At 43.3% G+C, this 17187-nt stretch overlaps 1 protein-coding gene across 7 annotated transcripts in view; it reads left to right on the forward strand.

Annotated features, from left to right (window-relative positions):
* Positions 1-17187, forward strand: part of ST3GAL6 (ST3 beta-galactoside alpha-2,3-sialyltransferase 6) — a 722381-nt gene that overhangs the window by 431280 nt on the left and 273914 nt on the right. For all 7 annotated transcript variants that reach the window (XM_085622352.1, XM_085622351.1, XM_085622348.1 and 4 more), the window contains one exon: positions 11886-11986. In XM_085622352.1, the coding sequence (XP_085478478.1) occupies positions 11898-11986 (89 nt within the window). In that variant the 5' untranslated portion in view covers positions 11886-11897. The remainder of the gene's footprint in view (positions 1-11885; positions 11987-17187) is intronic.

The following is a 17187-nucleotide window of genomic DNA, read 5'->3' on the forward strand; positions in this document are numbered from 1 at the left end:
GGAGGTGTTCCCACCTCCCCAGACAGACTATGTGGATTGGAACTGGGTGGGTGCACCATAGGATACCTTTCAGAGTTGCACATAGTCTTCTCCAGTACCTACATTCTGCATATACCGCCTGGGACCGGTTCAGGGGCATCCTGTCCCCTGCCCTGGCGGGAAACACACAAAGGGGAGAGGGTGTAGCCACCCTTTCCCACCTGACCTTTCATTGGTGGGCTCTGATCTGGACACTCCCCTAATCTTTGGATAAAGGTGAATACTGGGTCCCCAGAGCCTCAGATTATTCTTGAACTTCACATTCTTGACCTTCGATTTGCTGCCGCACAGCTACCTGAAGAAATCTCCCTTGGGGTAAAGGAGTTACCCCCCTGCTTGTCAGGCACCTGAAACACTGCAAGTGACCCGGTTGGAACCGCGCTGCTCCTTCGGACATCGACGACTCTTTCCTACCTTGAGGTGGGTTTCCAAGCATCCCAGAGGCCAGTGAGTGTGCACAGCAAAGCTCTGCACCGTGGACCCCGTGGGTGCCGAAATCCCCAATACCCCAGGACACCGGCCACCTCTTGCACAGCACCCGACCCCGACGAGTGGGGAAGTTGTGCTTTGGCCCATTATTGAGCCAACCTCTCAGCATCATCTGTGCCAAAGATCGACGCCCTAGCCGCTCCGGCGACCTGTGGGCGCACCTTTACGCATGCCAAATTGCTGCCTCCCGCGGTCCCTTGTCTCTCGACTCTAGCAGAGGTCAATATTCGATTCCAAGAGTTCCCCTGGTTGCTCCAGGCCTGCTCTTCAGTCTCCTCGCTGGAGACCTCGCTCAGACCTCGTGGGTCTGCACCAGTAGCTGCTTTGTGTTTCTTGCGTGGGTTGCAGTTGCCAAGGCTTAGTGGATCCAATCCGGACACTAACACCGCAGCGACCCTCATCCTTTGTGGGACAGTCGCTCTCCAGAAGCTAGCCTTCCTTGATGCCTCCTGGACCCCGTGGCTGACGATCCAAGCTACACCTCTTCCACCTGGAAGCACCCGACATTGAAGGGCTCCTTCTCTTGAGCCCCCTGGTCACTGTGCCGTGACCCAGACTCTGTCCCCTCTGCTTTCAGGTCCTTCTCTACAAGAACTACATTTTTATTCTTCACGACAACGACGACGCTTTTGGCTAGCAGCAGTTCTTCACGTTTTGCCATTGAAAATCAGCCCGCGACCGGACATCGAAAACGACCTATGCACCCGGCTTCCCTGGGGCAGGTAACAGTGGTACCTCGGTACTCTTGTGGGTGTGGGCCCTTCAAAAGCTTAACTCTAAAGTGTTGAACTTGAACTCCTTCTAGAAGTGTTTTGAAACTTGTAAAATTCAACCGCGACATTCTCCATAGGCTATAATAGAGATCCCGACAGTAACTTTAGTCACTGCACGCGTCTCCCGTGGGTCCCCTTCCTCACTACCTTGGGTGGTTTCACAAGGGGCCAGCGACCCTAAATGCCCTAGGCATTGTCTGTAGAATTGTCATGGTTCTTATACCACTTTTTTGATATATGGTTTGGTCCCCCCCCCTGGGGCCTTGTGATTCCAGTGCTATTTATTGTAACTATCAATGCTTGTTTGAATTGTATCTTCACCTCTAGCCTCATAAAGAGACTAGTGGGGTTATTCCTATAATAAATACATATATTTTATATATATACCTGTGTGGACTACTCTTTCATTTGGTTATTCAAGAGGTTATCTATGGTAAAATAATAAGCTTAACACTCCTTCAAGACTTAGCCTGAAGGCTGCTCTCCACAGCTACCACTAGGATAGCTTTCTTTAAAGGTTGTCTTTTAAACCTATCACCTTAAGAGTCGAATTGGACTGGTGCAAGGTGTCCCCTATAACTAGTGGACAGCATATGCCAGGCCAACTTCTCACAAGCATATATTCACAAGTCACTTAGCCTTGTACTTTGTGTTTTCACATGGGGCTGTGGTAGCTTGTATTTTGTAACAGACATAAGACTTAAAATGTAAGTGTATTTTTAGTACTCCCCGGGCCTGCATTGTAAATCGGCGGGTGTGCATTTTCATGTCTCCAGTAGAACAGCATCATAAAATAGTGGCAGTGTACTTTAATTTCTGAAGTACAATTGCACTATAAGTCTGACAGTGTATTTTCATGTCTCATAAGACAGTGGCAGTGTATTTTCTTATATCTCGTTATAAGACAATGGTAATGTATTTTAATGCATCATTATAAGTCCTTGGTAGTGTATTTCATGTCTCCTATATAATTGCATCATTAGACAGTGGCATTGTACTTTAATTTCTGAAGTACAATTGCACTGTAAGTCACTGACAGTGCATTTTTGTGTCTCATTATAAGACAGCGGCCTGGTATTTGTATTTCTCATAAGACCGTGGTGGTGTATTTTAAGATCTCAATATATGACATTGGTACTGTATTTTCATGTCTGCCATATAATTACATCATAAGATAGTGGCTGTGTACTTACTGAACTACGATTGCACTAATAGTGACTGGCAGTGTATTTTCATGTGCTCCATTGTTCGCATATTTTCATGTATACCACAGGATGGAATTATACTTTAGCGCCTGACTGTGCTCATGTTCCATGTTATATGGCACTGTGAATCAGTAGCAGTATATCTTCACGTCTTCCATATGATTGCATTGTAAATCAAGTGCAGCATTTGCTCATGAGTCCCATAGGATTGCACTGTATGTCTCTGTATCTTCGTGTCGCCCATGTGATTGCATTGTAAGTCTGTGTAAGCATTTATTTCATGTCTGCTATAAGACTGAACTGTAAGTCGTGTATTTTTATGCGTCTTATAGGTTTGCATCGTAATTCTGTCATTGCATTTCTCATATCTGCTAGAAGATTGAACTGTGGGAGAGGTATTTTGAGGTCTCCCTTGGGATTGCACTATTAGCAGGTGGCAGTGTAGTTTGTCACTTGTGGGATTGCATTGTCAGTAAGTGGCAGCATTTGTTTAATGTCTGCCACAAAACTGAATTGTATTGGTTTATTTTCCTGTGGGGGCGGGCCAAGTGTATGAGGGCAGAGAAAATGGCATGGCTTAAATAAAATATTCTTTAACTATGTGTTGATCTTTTATCGAGTTGTAACACACACCTTAAATGAAATAAATGCAAATTAAACTAATAAGTGAGAAATGCGCTATTCAACGATATATATATATTCACTGAAAAAAACCAAAGGCTAAAGGATCCTATGGGAATTAACATTATAAACGCAACCTTATTTCACGCCCCAAATTCTCGTTCCTCACTGCACAGATCACCCCCAAACTTTCCGTAACTATAGAACCCACGTTGACACTTTTTGGGGAAAATTTCATAGAGATTGGTCAAATGACGCCAAACTTATAGCGAAGTCAAAAAATGCTTTTCCTATGTAAACTAGGTCCTAACTAGAACTACATACTGGTGACCTAATCTTTCTCCTTCGTATTTGAGTGCACAATGTCGTGGGAAAAACTTTTTCCCGTGACATTATGCACCTAAACACGAAGGAGAAAGATTAATAATTGGGTACTATACCACTGGTGAGAGAGACTGACTCCTTATGAAGACATTGGACCAGACGCTGTAGTCTACACCATTTAGAAATTTGACTGTTTTGGAAGGCACAACCCTGATGAAGTCCTAAGGGACGAAACGCGTTGGCTTGGCTGATTGGAAAAAACATCCTAAATGAAAGAAATTTGGTTTCTGAACTCATGCACAAGACTCCTGAATATTGAATTTTGTCAAACTATCCATATTTGATATGATTTTGGACATTATAATGTTTGAACGTTGTCTGGAAATAAAGTAAAACAATCTTTTTGACACAGTTGATGCTCCTTTTAATTGCAATTTTAGATGGTTTATAGGTGTAGGGATTTGGAAGGTGAAAGGATGATGGGTATTTTTTATACATTTTTATGTCGGATTTGTAAATGATGGAGTTTTAAAGTGCGAGCTACTATGCCACCACCTGATTACTGTTGTCTCCTCATGAATTTTTTGTTTTTTGCGGAACTGGAAGATGGTGTAATCGAGTGAAATGCATATTTAGCCGATGTTCACTGATGCAGATTATGCCCAACTTGTTGGTTATGTGGTGGCCTGCATCTGCTGGTACTTTTGCTTGGGAGCGAACTCTTATAACCCTGCTTGCCATTGGGAGGGCCAGTGCTCATTTGTTCTGCCTCCTCCAATGAAAGTTCCTGGATTCAGGTTCCTGCAGGGGAGAGCTGCAGCGTGTTCTTACCGCCGCCGCCGCTGCTGGGAACCAACTACATGTCCTAAAACTCCCTTCTTTTCACTGCCTGAACCTGACCATCTCCGACACCATTAAGGACTAACGCTCTCCTGCAGCGTGGTGGTTGCATCTGCTGGTACTTTTGCTTGGAGGCAAATTCTTTTAACCCTGCTTGCCCTTTGGAGGGCAAACACTTATTTGTTCTGCTCCGAACCACTGAAGGTTCCTGAACTCCGATTCCTGCAGGGGAGAAATGCAGCGTGTTCTCACCGCCGCCCTTGGGGACCAAATACATGTCCCATAACTCCCTGCTGTTCACCACCTGAACCTGGCCATCGCTTGAACCATTTAAGCACTAACGCGCTGCCTCAGTGCAGGTGCTGAATTGAAATGTCGGAGATTCATTCCTGGGTCTTTTCAAGAACACATTGGCAGAAACTGTTCTAATCAAAACGATTACTACATGGAAGAACATCGGAATGTAAATCAGTAACTGGAGTATCGATGGGGGATGAAGAAATTAAGGTGGCAGTAGTGGAGGATGGATGTGGAGCGATCTGTGCAATGGTGGACAATGCACGTCTCTGTTCCATAGATCTTGTGCACATGCTGGATATTCTGCAACGATTTTCTGTTACAGGAGAGGGACTTGAGACTCCGGAGGACAGAGGGATAGAGTCTGGCGCTAGTATCTGCTCACATTCTACCAGGAGTGTATCTATCCATTCATATACACCGTTTTACCAAGTAGATTTCTGAATTGCCCTGGATTTCCTTGTTTTGTCAACTCCTATGGCCCCCTCCATAACCATGCCTTTTGCCATGTTAGATCTGACGGAATGCTGTATAAGAATTCAAAAACACCCGTATAATGAACGAACTCACAGTTCAAATGCTAGCAGTTGTGGAATATCGTATCATACAAACAGTAATGAAGCTGGAGAACAAACATATGTCTAGAATAGGAGCAACAGTACCTTGGTAAGAAAAACATTAAGGGGTGGCACATCCCAGCCTCCTCCGGGATCGGACGGGCCTGCATACGCGTGTCCCGCGCTGCAAGAGCACCTTAGTCCTTAAATGGTGCCGGTGATAGTCAGGTTCAGGTGGTGAACAGCAGGGAGTTATGGGACATGCAGTGAAAACAGGAATCGGAATTCAGGAACCTTCAGTGGAGTGGAGCATAAACAAATAAGCATTGGTCAGTAGCCCTCCAAAAGACAAGCAGGGTTAAAAGAGTTCACTCCCAAGCAAAAGTACCAGCAGATTCTCAGTTCTTTTCAGGCAGCACTTCAAACCAAATTTCCACAATAGTTCAGGCTTTTCGATTTTTGTTGATTTACTGGCGTACTGTTTTAATCAGCAAGGGCAACTTATATGTTTTTACGTTCGGCCTTTGACCTAGTGCCACATTTTAAGTTTTGGCAAATACACGGACATGAAAATGCTGTAGCATCTACTGCCACTGGTAGCCCGCCTTCACGAGGATAATTTTGCACAAGTTAGACTGGGAAGACAAACGAGTTCACAGATGAGATCTTTATTAGCAGAGGCATAAGACAGGGTTGCTTCCTGGCTCCCACCTTATTTTCGTTATATATAAACACTATAGTGTCCTTTTTAACTGACGTTGACGCAGATACACCCTCTTTGGCCCTTGTCAAAACCCCAATACTTTTATTTGCAGACTATACTCTACTGGGCTCCAAGACACCGAGTGGACTCCAGAAACTCTTGATGTGTTTTGAGGAATTCTGTGTCAATAGGGGACTGGAGATCAATATGACTGAAACCAACCCCCACAAATCCTTCAAAAAGAGTCTTAAACCCATGGGCACTTCTAGAAATTGTCTCTAGCTTTACTTATTTGGGTATCACCTTTAGCGATAACATGTCTTGGAAGCCCCATCTGACAAAAGCTGCTTTAAAACTTAGGCAAATAACAGAAGCTGTTCACTAAGAGTACAAAGCCTCCTACACCAAACCTTGAGGCCTGCCCTTCTCTATGAGACTAGGGGATTTGGGGCTGCCCTTTACGGGGCCTAGTTTTGGGGGCATGCAAATATTGACACATTAGCCACCTCTGAAAACAGATTTTTTCAGACTCGCATCCCTACCTGCTAGCACTCCTCTGGTACTACATTTCTGGGACCTGGGTGTAAACCCTTTTTAATAAAGCCAGACTCAGTGCCCTGCTATACTGGAGGAGGTTATGTTCTACCCAAGAACACTATACTTCGGCCATCCAGGATGTCCTCCTTGCTGGCCACTCAGTTAATATTCCTTGGCCTTCACACCTCAAAGAGTTGCTGCACTACATTGGGGCCCCTGAACTGTGGACTCACACAGCCACCATTTCTTTTCCATCAAAATCTGCCCTGAAAAAGCTTTATTGGTCAGCAACGGAGGTTAAAGTTTCAAGAAGAGTTGCTCTTCCCAGATCAACCCGTGAATTTCTTGATTTAAAGGCCCAGATTGGCAATGAGTCATATTGGGACCAAATGACTGATCCCAGCGTTATAAAGCTGTATTTTCAATTCAGAACAGGCACCCTTCCTCTGAGAGCCTTCACAAAGCATTGGTCTGAAGGGCCAGTGACACATGCTTTCTATGCTCTACCATGTCCGAGAGTGTGTCTTTTTTTTGTTTGTCCTGCTTATGCTCGCCCCGCAAGTATTGGTTAGCCCCACTTGCAGGCGTCTATGCCAGCGCAGCCAACTGGCCACACTTCGCATCCTGAGGGCAGACTGCCGCCTATTCCTTGCTATACCTGTTGCTGAGCAGAAAGCTCATACCCCCTTTTTATCTCAGGGGCTATTCCCACTTCAGCGTGTTCTGAACTTAGATGTATTAATATGTTTTTATCTTCTTTTATATTAATGTTTTTACTGGAAATATTTTATGACACTGCAATGTAAATCTAATATTTATCTTTTTACATTTTTGTGTATTGCATATGCTCTTTTATGGGCCTAGTGGCCGAAATAAAGTATTTTTTATTGAATTGAATTGGTTAAATAGTTAGGTCTGATGCATTTGGTGCTTGGCTTTCAGTACCATATGTAATGTGTATGTTTGCTGATGTAAAGGTAGTTGTGGGTGTTAATGTATGTTTGTTATAGCTGGGAGATTTGGGGTTCACATCTTTCTTTACGTTACTGGTGGTTGCTTCACATAAAAAGAATGGGGCGTGATTTGTGTGGAAACTCGTTTTAAGCGTGTTAACAAGCCACACATTTAGGACGAGCATTTGTTAGCAAGCGAGTGGAATGGGTTGTAAAGGTAGGTTTCACAGGACAGTCAGCCTTCCTTAGCCCTAGGGCTGGTAGATCCCAGGCCTTCAATCTCACACCTTGTCAGTGTCACACAAAACAGATCCCTGCACACTGTCCACTGGTGAAGAGAAACCATCACGAGCTGGAAATCCCTGTGCATGGTGGGTTTCCAGTTCGTTATTGAGGCTCTACACAGCTTCAAAAGCTTTTTTTTTTTCTTTCTTCATGGGGCCTCGAGGAACACAAAGCACCTTTCACACAGTGGAAACTTTTTACAGGCTGGCAGATGTGAAATATTGATAAAGCGTTTTAATTTAGGATGCACACTCGCATGATGGGCTCTCCTCTGCTGCAAGTGCAGGTTGATATGGGGTGATCTTTAGATGCAGTTTCCTTGTTGAGAGGCTTGTGTATTTGCCAAGCAGATTTTCCATTCTTGACCTTCAACGTATATTTCCTTCCATAAAAGTTATATAGGCTATCTGGTTTTAGGTTTAAACCTATAATAACTGATAAAACCCCACCGAAAGGAAAATAGCCATCACCTGTGTAAACATATAAACACTGAAAAAAACACCTTTGCAACCAAAAAGTGCCATTCAAAGAAAGGAATAGATGAGTGAAATACATTTTTATTTCTTCCTCTAGGGGCCAATACAATGTAACTTTGTTATACAAGGTAGCATCAAGAAAGACTGGGCTAACATTATTCTGCTTGAGTTTTGTTGTTTAGGGATATCACTAAGACATTGTCTCTTCTTCCTTCTGCTTTTTTCAGATTTGTGGTCTTTGGTCTAAAGATGCAGTTTTTAGAAGCATGTTTTAGGTCTAATTTAGTTATTTTATAAACTGTAGAGAATCAGGAAATATCAAAATCATATTTGATATTTTGGCTTCTGTGGAGAAGTGTAGCTCACTGGTTAGAGGAGGCATACCCTGAAGCAGAGGTCAGACCCGGGACCAGGGTTCGATTCCCGACGAGGCAGGGTCTGGAGCCCAATTGTCCACGGACTCGATAATTCTCGCTTCGGTGCCTACTCTAAGCACGAGTTCACACTATGCAGCTCTGGGCAACAAGCTTGCTTAATCTCCACAACGGCCCCCCGCGGCGGGATGCCTGGCTTTCACCTTGGGGATGCCCAGTACAGGTTATCTCACAGGGAAAAACCAGGACGGGTTCCCAATGCAAGCGCCGAGATGCACAAGGGTAATTTGAGCGCTATATAAGACCGCACATACATACATACATACATACATACATACATACATACATACATACGTTTGATTTCACTGATGGGTAAAATGGCTGGTTTCATAAGAATCTTTCCTAATATGTACCATCACAATTACCCACAGACAGAGAATGGATGAAAACCTTTGATACATCAACCCACTTTTCTAGTCAGTCAGTATTGATTGCAAGTGAATTGCCAAACACTCCAAGCTTTAAACATTCTATGCAAGATGTCGTGACTGGTATATTCGAAACGAATGTTGTCACCAAGCATCTGAGATAGGGGTGAAAACATGACACCAGATGTTTGGTGAAAATGGAACGTAGTGTCCCTTCCAATGCTGGTGAAAAAAAGTTCCTACCAAGTTCAATAAAGGTTGGAGTGAAATTGTTTGTATTTGCAGTAATCCAGCTACATACGTGAAAACGTTGTATGATAGTCTGTCAAAATCGATACCTGAGCTGAAGCGCTTCCCTGTAAGAGATCCTTGTCATTTGCTAAACGGTATGCTGAAAACATTTTAAATGAAGAATGCTATTGAAAATGTAGTGCATACTGTTGCAGTAAAAATGTATTTGGATCTCATATACCCTGTGCACATGCACTATCAGTGCAGAAAGCAAGCGATAATTACAATTACATTAAAATTCCATAAACACCACCAGAATTTACCAAAAATAGAAACTGAAAACAGGAAAGCGTATATATGTGTGTATATGTGTGTATGTATATGTGTATGTGTGTATGTATATGTATATGTGTATGTATGTATATATGTGTGTGTGTATATATATATATATATATATGTGTATGTATATATATTTGTGTGTATGTATATATATGTGTGTGTGTGTGTGTATATATGTATATATATTTCACCATTCTGTCACTGTTTCTTCAATGCTCCTTATTCCAAATGTTGTTTATTCCAGTTCTTCAAGGAGTTCTATGCATTATTTTGCTATAGCAGTCTGTTGATTGCTCCCTAAAAGGGTTTAATAGTTCGAATTCCATCTTGAATGCCATCCAACAGAGCATCAGGACTAAACTGAGTTGAGAAAAACGAGTAGTTTCTTTTACTTTGTTGGCCAACTGTTGTAGAAATATCGATGTCTCCCAAGCTGATACCTGAAGTAGGGAAAATTAAGTTGTTTTTAGAATGTTGTTACTTTTATTTGTTGTAGCACTTATTTTAGTATTGCCTAGATTGTCGGCCACAAAACTAGTGTTAATGTCACTGTCCATTTCCCTGGAATGCCCACACACCAGCAGTGTACTTCAGAGGCGCAGCTCCTGCTAACAGCAACAAGCATTTGCAATGCAATAGGTCTCGCACTTACGCATGTTTCAGCTATTGACATTGCAAATAACAATGCTTTTTATTTTTGTTTGCGTTTAGAAAACATAAATAAAAGGTATTGTAATTTACAATGCCAATAGCTTAAACTCAGGTAAATGCGAAACATATTGCATTGTTTTTAATGCACTTCGACCTCTGGATTTAACCAATCTGACAGGAGATCTTTTTAAACAATGCAAGGTTTTAGCTTTGGTTAACTGTCGGTTATGTGTGCCTGTTAGAATAAATGTTGCAACCACATTTTCAATAAAGACTGATTACAAAAGACTCGCACTAACCCGCTCTTGAGTCGCAGGGTGTGTGCTGTCACTTTGACTACAACTAAGGTTGAGGAAATGATGCTACTGCACTAAGCGAAAACATGGTTATAGTTTAGCTGTAATTACAATTCTTGTTTACTTCCATGATGTCAGAAATCCCAAAATACAAACTATCTCATTCCAAACACTGGGTCTATCCGATTTTGCCACGCAGCCGTGGAACGAAAACAACCACCTGTGTTGGTATCACACACCCAATTAAAAGGAAGTGATACCTGCACATCAAAAAAGCTGAAAAATAAAATAAAGAGCGGGCTGTACTGAGCACTATTCATTCGGAACATTATACTACAAGCTGAATTTCAACGTCATAAATTGACGTCCGGAACATTTGAAATACTTGCTCAGAGGCACTTTCAAACAAAAATAAGCTTTATGATGCAAATTGGTGCCAACGCAGACGTGCACGCCCAAGCGCCGTCACATTTGAGATGAGTTTTTTTTTTGCAGTTGTTATATAGCGCAAACGCGCCCCAAAGTTATTGTAGCGCTTTCAGTAGGCACCAGTTACATTATACAAGGACACCCCAACATATTTTTAAAGCCTGGGAAGATTAAGTGATTTGGCCAGAATCCCAGGATGTTGAGCCGACGCCGAGACTCAACAAGCTGTCTCCACGTGCACGGCTCCTGTCCGAGCGAGGAGGAGACAGGGAGGGATAGTAGATTTGCACGTGTACACATGACCCATACGCGTGCACATCTCCTGTCCCCCTTTGGCCAAGAAACCGACGACAATAGGTCTCGCCAAGGTGAGCAACGCATGCGCTGCGTCGCTAGGCGAGACCCAAAAAAAGACACCAGAGATGATTGATGCACAGTACCTCTCAAAGCAATGTGATCTGCCTTAAATATACGCCACAGCTATGTGAAGGGCTGGCATGAAGAAATGGCTCCCAAGAATGTTTGCATTTTAGATTTTAAAATGTACTTTGCTCCGTTTTAGCTGATCAGCAGTAGCAAATGCAAGTAGTGTTGCGAATTTACTGGCAGCCTGTGTGCACTTAATTGCAGTGTAGGGGGTAATCTCTTGGAATATGTATAAACAATCAGAAATTGAGGCATGTTAGGAAACGCCTAGGACTTTACTACTGTATCCTGCCACGCTTAGGCAGTTGTGTTGCAATTAGATCAGCGCTCCAAAGAGAGTACAAGTACAAGCATTTAACCTTTAATTCCCGTCATTTTCCTGAATCTGTTTCAGCATGTCATTGTCATTAGAACTTGATTCAAAAGCGGTAGTTTGGTTGTTTGTACTCTGGCAATGGTTTGAAGCGCGTAAAATCTGTTTGTCGTGCTCTCACTCCTCATTCTGCGTAATTTTGCTTCCCGGACAGTTGATGATGCTGTGCTTTTGATTGTAATTACTTTACACAATCATTTACATGTGTGTTTGAAGTCATTTTGTGGTTTGTGTTGCAGGTCTGAAAAGTCATGAGAAAGTTCCTCCTGGCACTCCTCTTTGGTGCTGTCATTTTACATTTCTTGCTGCACTACATTGTTCAAATGTCAAAAAGCAACTGGTAAGCCTTATGAATTGAAGTTTTCAGTTTTATTATGATTGTGTTGTCTGTGATGTCTGCTTGTTACCTTTTGGTAATGGTGTCGTTTTTTTCATATAGGATGCTTACAACTTATTGAGTAAGAAAATATTTCTTCCTGGCTGTGTTATGATTACCTAACCTGTGTATGTCAGCAGTCGTACACCCAATGAAAGTAATACAGGGAAAATAGATATAGATGCATTGTGCAATGAAATAAGGCTGTGCAGACCAATCCACTAGCTTTCAAGGAAAACAGCAGCTCAAAATGAAAGCCCTGCTTGCCATAGCCATGAAGAGCTTGTATGCGCAGCCACACAATCCTCAACCACACATGCCTGAACAGAACGATCTTAACAACCCCGCCTTACCCACACATGCCTTTACCACGCATGCGTTTACCATGCATGCCTTTACCACAAATTTACTTGTAATGGCATGAATGGTAAAGGCATGTGTAGTTAAGATTCTGCCCTAGTGTCCTCCCTGAGTCCTAAAACCCAGCCACATGCCCAGAGTACGACCCCGGCCCCATCCCTAAAAACACCCTAGCCCCCTACCCGGACTCCTTAAAGCGGACGCCAGCCCTAAAAATGAATCTCACCGCAGCCCTAGAAAGCCCCCAGTCCCCTGCACCTGAGCTCTTAAACCCGGCCCCCAGCCTTGAAATCGACACCGCCCCCGCCCTAAGCCCTAAAACCTTGACCCTAGCCCTAAAATGGTCCCCCAGCTGTATATAGTACCCTACCCCCGTCTGAAGTCCTAAAACACGGCCCTCCTCACCACCCCCCACCCTGAGCCCTGAAACCGGCCTCCCCGCCCTATAAAGTACCCTGAACACCCACCCTGAGCCCTAAAACACTAAAAGGTTCCTCAACCCCAAAACTCCAAAATAAAAAAAATTGTATTCACTAAGCCATTCCTTATCCGGTCAGGAAGTTGCCGCCACCCATTCGCTCTTAGTCTAGAACTCTAACTACCACTAACATCTAAACCATGCATATACGTGGTAAAGGCATATGCGTGGTTCCACCTGCAGTGTTCAGCCACGCGTAGGTTAGGCTGCGTGATAAGTCTGTATCGCCCCTGAAGCTTGTGATGTGACAGTGCTCCCCTCCAGAAGGAAGGAGATTCACAGCTTTCCCTGCGACTGCTGCTAAACTAATCTCTGGGGACTCATTAAAATGTCATACTGCGCTACCTCAATACTCCGATGCCATTAATGAACATTCTGGAGTGTATTATTAGAATACTTAACATTTACTCTTGTATGCAGATCCGCCTGTGACTTGGGGCCCATAACGAAGGTGTTGGACTTTAATCTCATATTAGACCACTAATGAACGCCACAATGTTGCAAATTTCTCAGTCACGGATGCCCACCTTCTTTTTTGCTACCTCACCCTGTTATTGCCAAAGAAGCGTCCGGTAACTACAACCACTGTTAATGCTCAGATTCCTGAGGTGCTTGGAGCCTGTGCCAAAGTTTGCAATACATTTAATGAGAGTTGGAGAATATTCTGGAAAAAACAAACCTGATGATTCCAAAATCCCTGCCGTATGACCTCCTGTGCTTCAAACAGTTATCCTAGACTTCGCCTTTTAGTAATGTCCCTACGGCGTGATTGTGGTAACATGGCCAAACGCCCACTTTCCAACTGATGGAGGAAATCGACCGTTAAGAAGTACTCCATGCCTTGGTACTGATAATGAAACACTGGACTAACTACGTAAGGCGACCGCGCATAATTTGTTTAAAAAAAAAAACAAAACTGTTACTAAATACGTTTTTCTGAGGAGCCTGCCAGCACTGCTTCCTATTGACTGTTCCCACGTACCATCGCAGACTAGTTTTGATTCCACCTCTTGCCGCTTTCTTTTAGCATGCTACACTCCCCATGTCCCTGCTTTCTCCCTCCTTTTTTTCACAATTTTTCCTCTCTATACCTCCTCTCACTTTTTAGGTCTCGCGAGCCAAAGGCTCGAAGAGACATTTTATATGTGGGATTTTCAAAGTGCTACCCACAGTCTTTTGGCTGGCCTAAACCTTGAGTGCACGAGATCACATGCACGTGCACAGCTGCTCCTCTGCTCATTGCATTCCCCCCTCCCTTCTCACCCAGCCCTTTGATGCTCTGCTTGATTACTTTCACTTTCGCCCGCTTTGACCCTTGCATTCCCCCCTCCCTTCTCACCCAGCCCTTTGATGCTCTGCTCCCATCTCCCTCCTCCCTGGGCGTGAAGGGAGACAGAGCCATCCTGCTTGATTAATGGCTTTTTTATTTTACTGCTTCAACAGAACCAGCAGGCCACCAGTCACCCACTTCAGCTCTGTCAGTGCCCCACGGACTTTCGGTTTATGCTGCTGAAAGAGCATACAGTGAAAAGACTATGTGCCAGCTGATACGTTAAGAGTCTCACTCTGGGGCTCTGTTCAGTAATGATGTAGCTTTAAATTAATGTCTGCCTCAATGAGTACTTAATAATGATGAAATACAAGTCAGATAAAGCATTTCGGTAGCAACATTATCTAAGAACACAGAAGATCGTATGGCCTGTGGAACAAAGAGTTGTTTTTGTGCGACTTCCTTGTTTAAAGCACATAGTCATGGGCTCTCAATCACATGCATGATCAAACAGGGACATGCAGCTGAAATGTGATAAAAAGTTCCACACAAATTTCACAAAAGAAAACCACAAGGCTTGCATGCAGATCAAAGACAGTTTATATGCAGCCAAAAAGGATAGTGCTGATCTCAAGGCATATGACTAACTAATTGACTCACTCTCACTGACTCACTCTCTCTCTCATGACTCACTCTCACAGACTCACTTTCACTAATTGACTCACTCTCACAGACTCACTAATTGACTCACTCTCACAAACTCACTAATTGACTCACTCTCACTGACTCACTCTCTCTCACTAATTGACTCACTCTCACTGGCTCACTTGCTCACAAATTGACTCACTCTCACTGAGTCACTCTCTCACTAATTGACTCACTCTCACTGACTCTCTCTCTCTCTCATGACTCACTCTCACTGACTCTCTCTCTCTCATGACTCACTCTCACTGACTCAATCTCACTAATTAACTCGCTCTCACTGACTCACTCACTAATTGACTCACTCTCAATGACTCACTAATTGACTCACTCTCACTGACTCACTCTCTCACTAATTGACTCACTCACTGGCTCACTCTCACTGACTTACTCTCATGGACTCACTAATTGACTCACTGAGTCACTCTCTCACTAATTGACTCACTCTCACTAATTGACTCACTCTCACTAATTGACTCACTCTCTCACTAATTGACTCACTCTCACTAATTGACTCACTCTCACTGACTTACTCTCACGGACTCACTAATTGACTCACTCTCACTGACACACTCACTAATTGACTCACTCTCACTGACACACTCACTAATTGACTCACTCTCAATGACTCACTAATTGACTCACTCTCACTGACACTCTCACTAATTGACTCACTCTCACTGACTCACTCACTAATTGACTCACTCACTAATTGACTCACTCTCACTGACTCACTCTCTCTCACTAATTGACTCACTCTCACTGGCTCACTAATTTACTCACTCTCACTGAGTCACTCTCTCACTAATTGACTCACTCTCACTGACTCACTCTCTCTCTCATAACTCACTCTCACTGACTCACTCTCACTAATTGACTCACTCTCACTGACTCACTCGCTGATTGACTCACTCACTGAATCACTCTCTCACTAATTGACTCACTCACACTGACTCACTCTCTCTCTCATGACTCACTCTCACTGACTCACTCACTAATTGACTCACTCACTGAGTCACTCTCTCTCTAATTGACTCACTCTCTCACTAATTTCCACACTCTCACAGACTCACTCTCACACACTCACTCATTGGCTCACTCTCACTGGCTCACTCTCACTGGCTCACTAATTGACTCACTCACACTGACTCACTCTCTCTCTCATAACTCACTCTCATTGACTCACTATCACTAATTGACTCAATCTCACTGACTCACTCACTGAGTCACTCTCTCACTAATTGACTCACTCTCTCACTAATTTCCACACTCTCACAGACTCACTCTCACTCACTCATTGGCTCACTCTCACTGGCTCACTCTCACTGGCTCACTAATTGACTCACTCTCACTGGCTCACTCTCACTAATTGACTCAGTCTCACTGACTCACTCACTAATTGACTCACTCTCAATGACTCACTAATTGACTCACTGTCACTGAGTCACTCTCTCTTATGACTCACTCTCACTGACTCACTCTCACTAATTGACTTAGTCTCACTGACTCACTCACTAATTGACTCACTGTCAATGACTCACTAATTGACTCACTCACTGAGTCACTCTCTCTCACTAATTGACTCACTCTCACTGGCTCACTTGCTCACTAATTAACTCACTCTCACTGAGTCACTCTCTCACTAATTGACTCACTCTCACTGACTCACTCTCACTAATTGACTCACTCTCACTGAGTCACTCTCTCACTAATTGACTCACTCTCACTGACTCACTCACTAATTGACTCACTCTTACTGATTGACTCACTCTTACAGATTGACTCACTCACTAATTGACTCACTCTCACTGACTCACTCTCTCACTCATTGACTCACTCTCACTGACTCACTCTCACTCACTCATTGACTCACTCTCACTGGCTCACCATACCACAGGAATGTTCCACAGGCAAATATAAACTTTCTTTACAGTATTCTTGTTGCATCCTTTTGTAGTGTGATCGAAGTATACTACAGTTACACATATAAAGGAATCAAGGCCGAAAGCAAGTACATTAAAATGAAGTAAATATTGCCTACTTGACACTAGAGATGTGGGAAATAGTAACTGTGGTTAATTTATATAATCTATTCACATTAAGTGGCGATTAATGGTTACTTTAGTTACTCTTTTCCCTTGCTCCGTGCCATAAGCAGTGACTTGAAAAAAGACCACTTATGCCATAGGTTGACTCACTCACACTGACTCACTATCACTGACTCACTATCACTCACTGACTCACTCACTAATTGACTCACTCAGTCACTCTCTCACTAATTGACTCACTCTCTCTAATTGCCACAATCTCACTGACTCACTCTCACAGACTCACTAATTGACTCACTCACTAATT

The sequence above is a fragment of the Triturus cristatus genome, chromosome 8 (genome assembly GCF_964204655.1).
Source record: "Triturus cristatus chromosome 8, aTriCri1.1, whole genome shotgun sequence".
In the NCBI taxonomy this organism is placed as follows: Eukaryota; Metazoa; Chordata; class Amphibia; order Caudata; family Salamandridae; genus Triturus; species Triturus cristatus.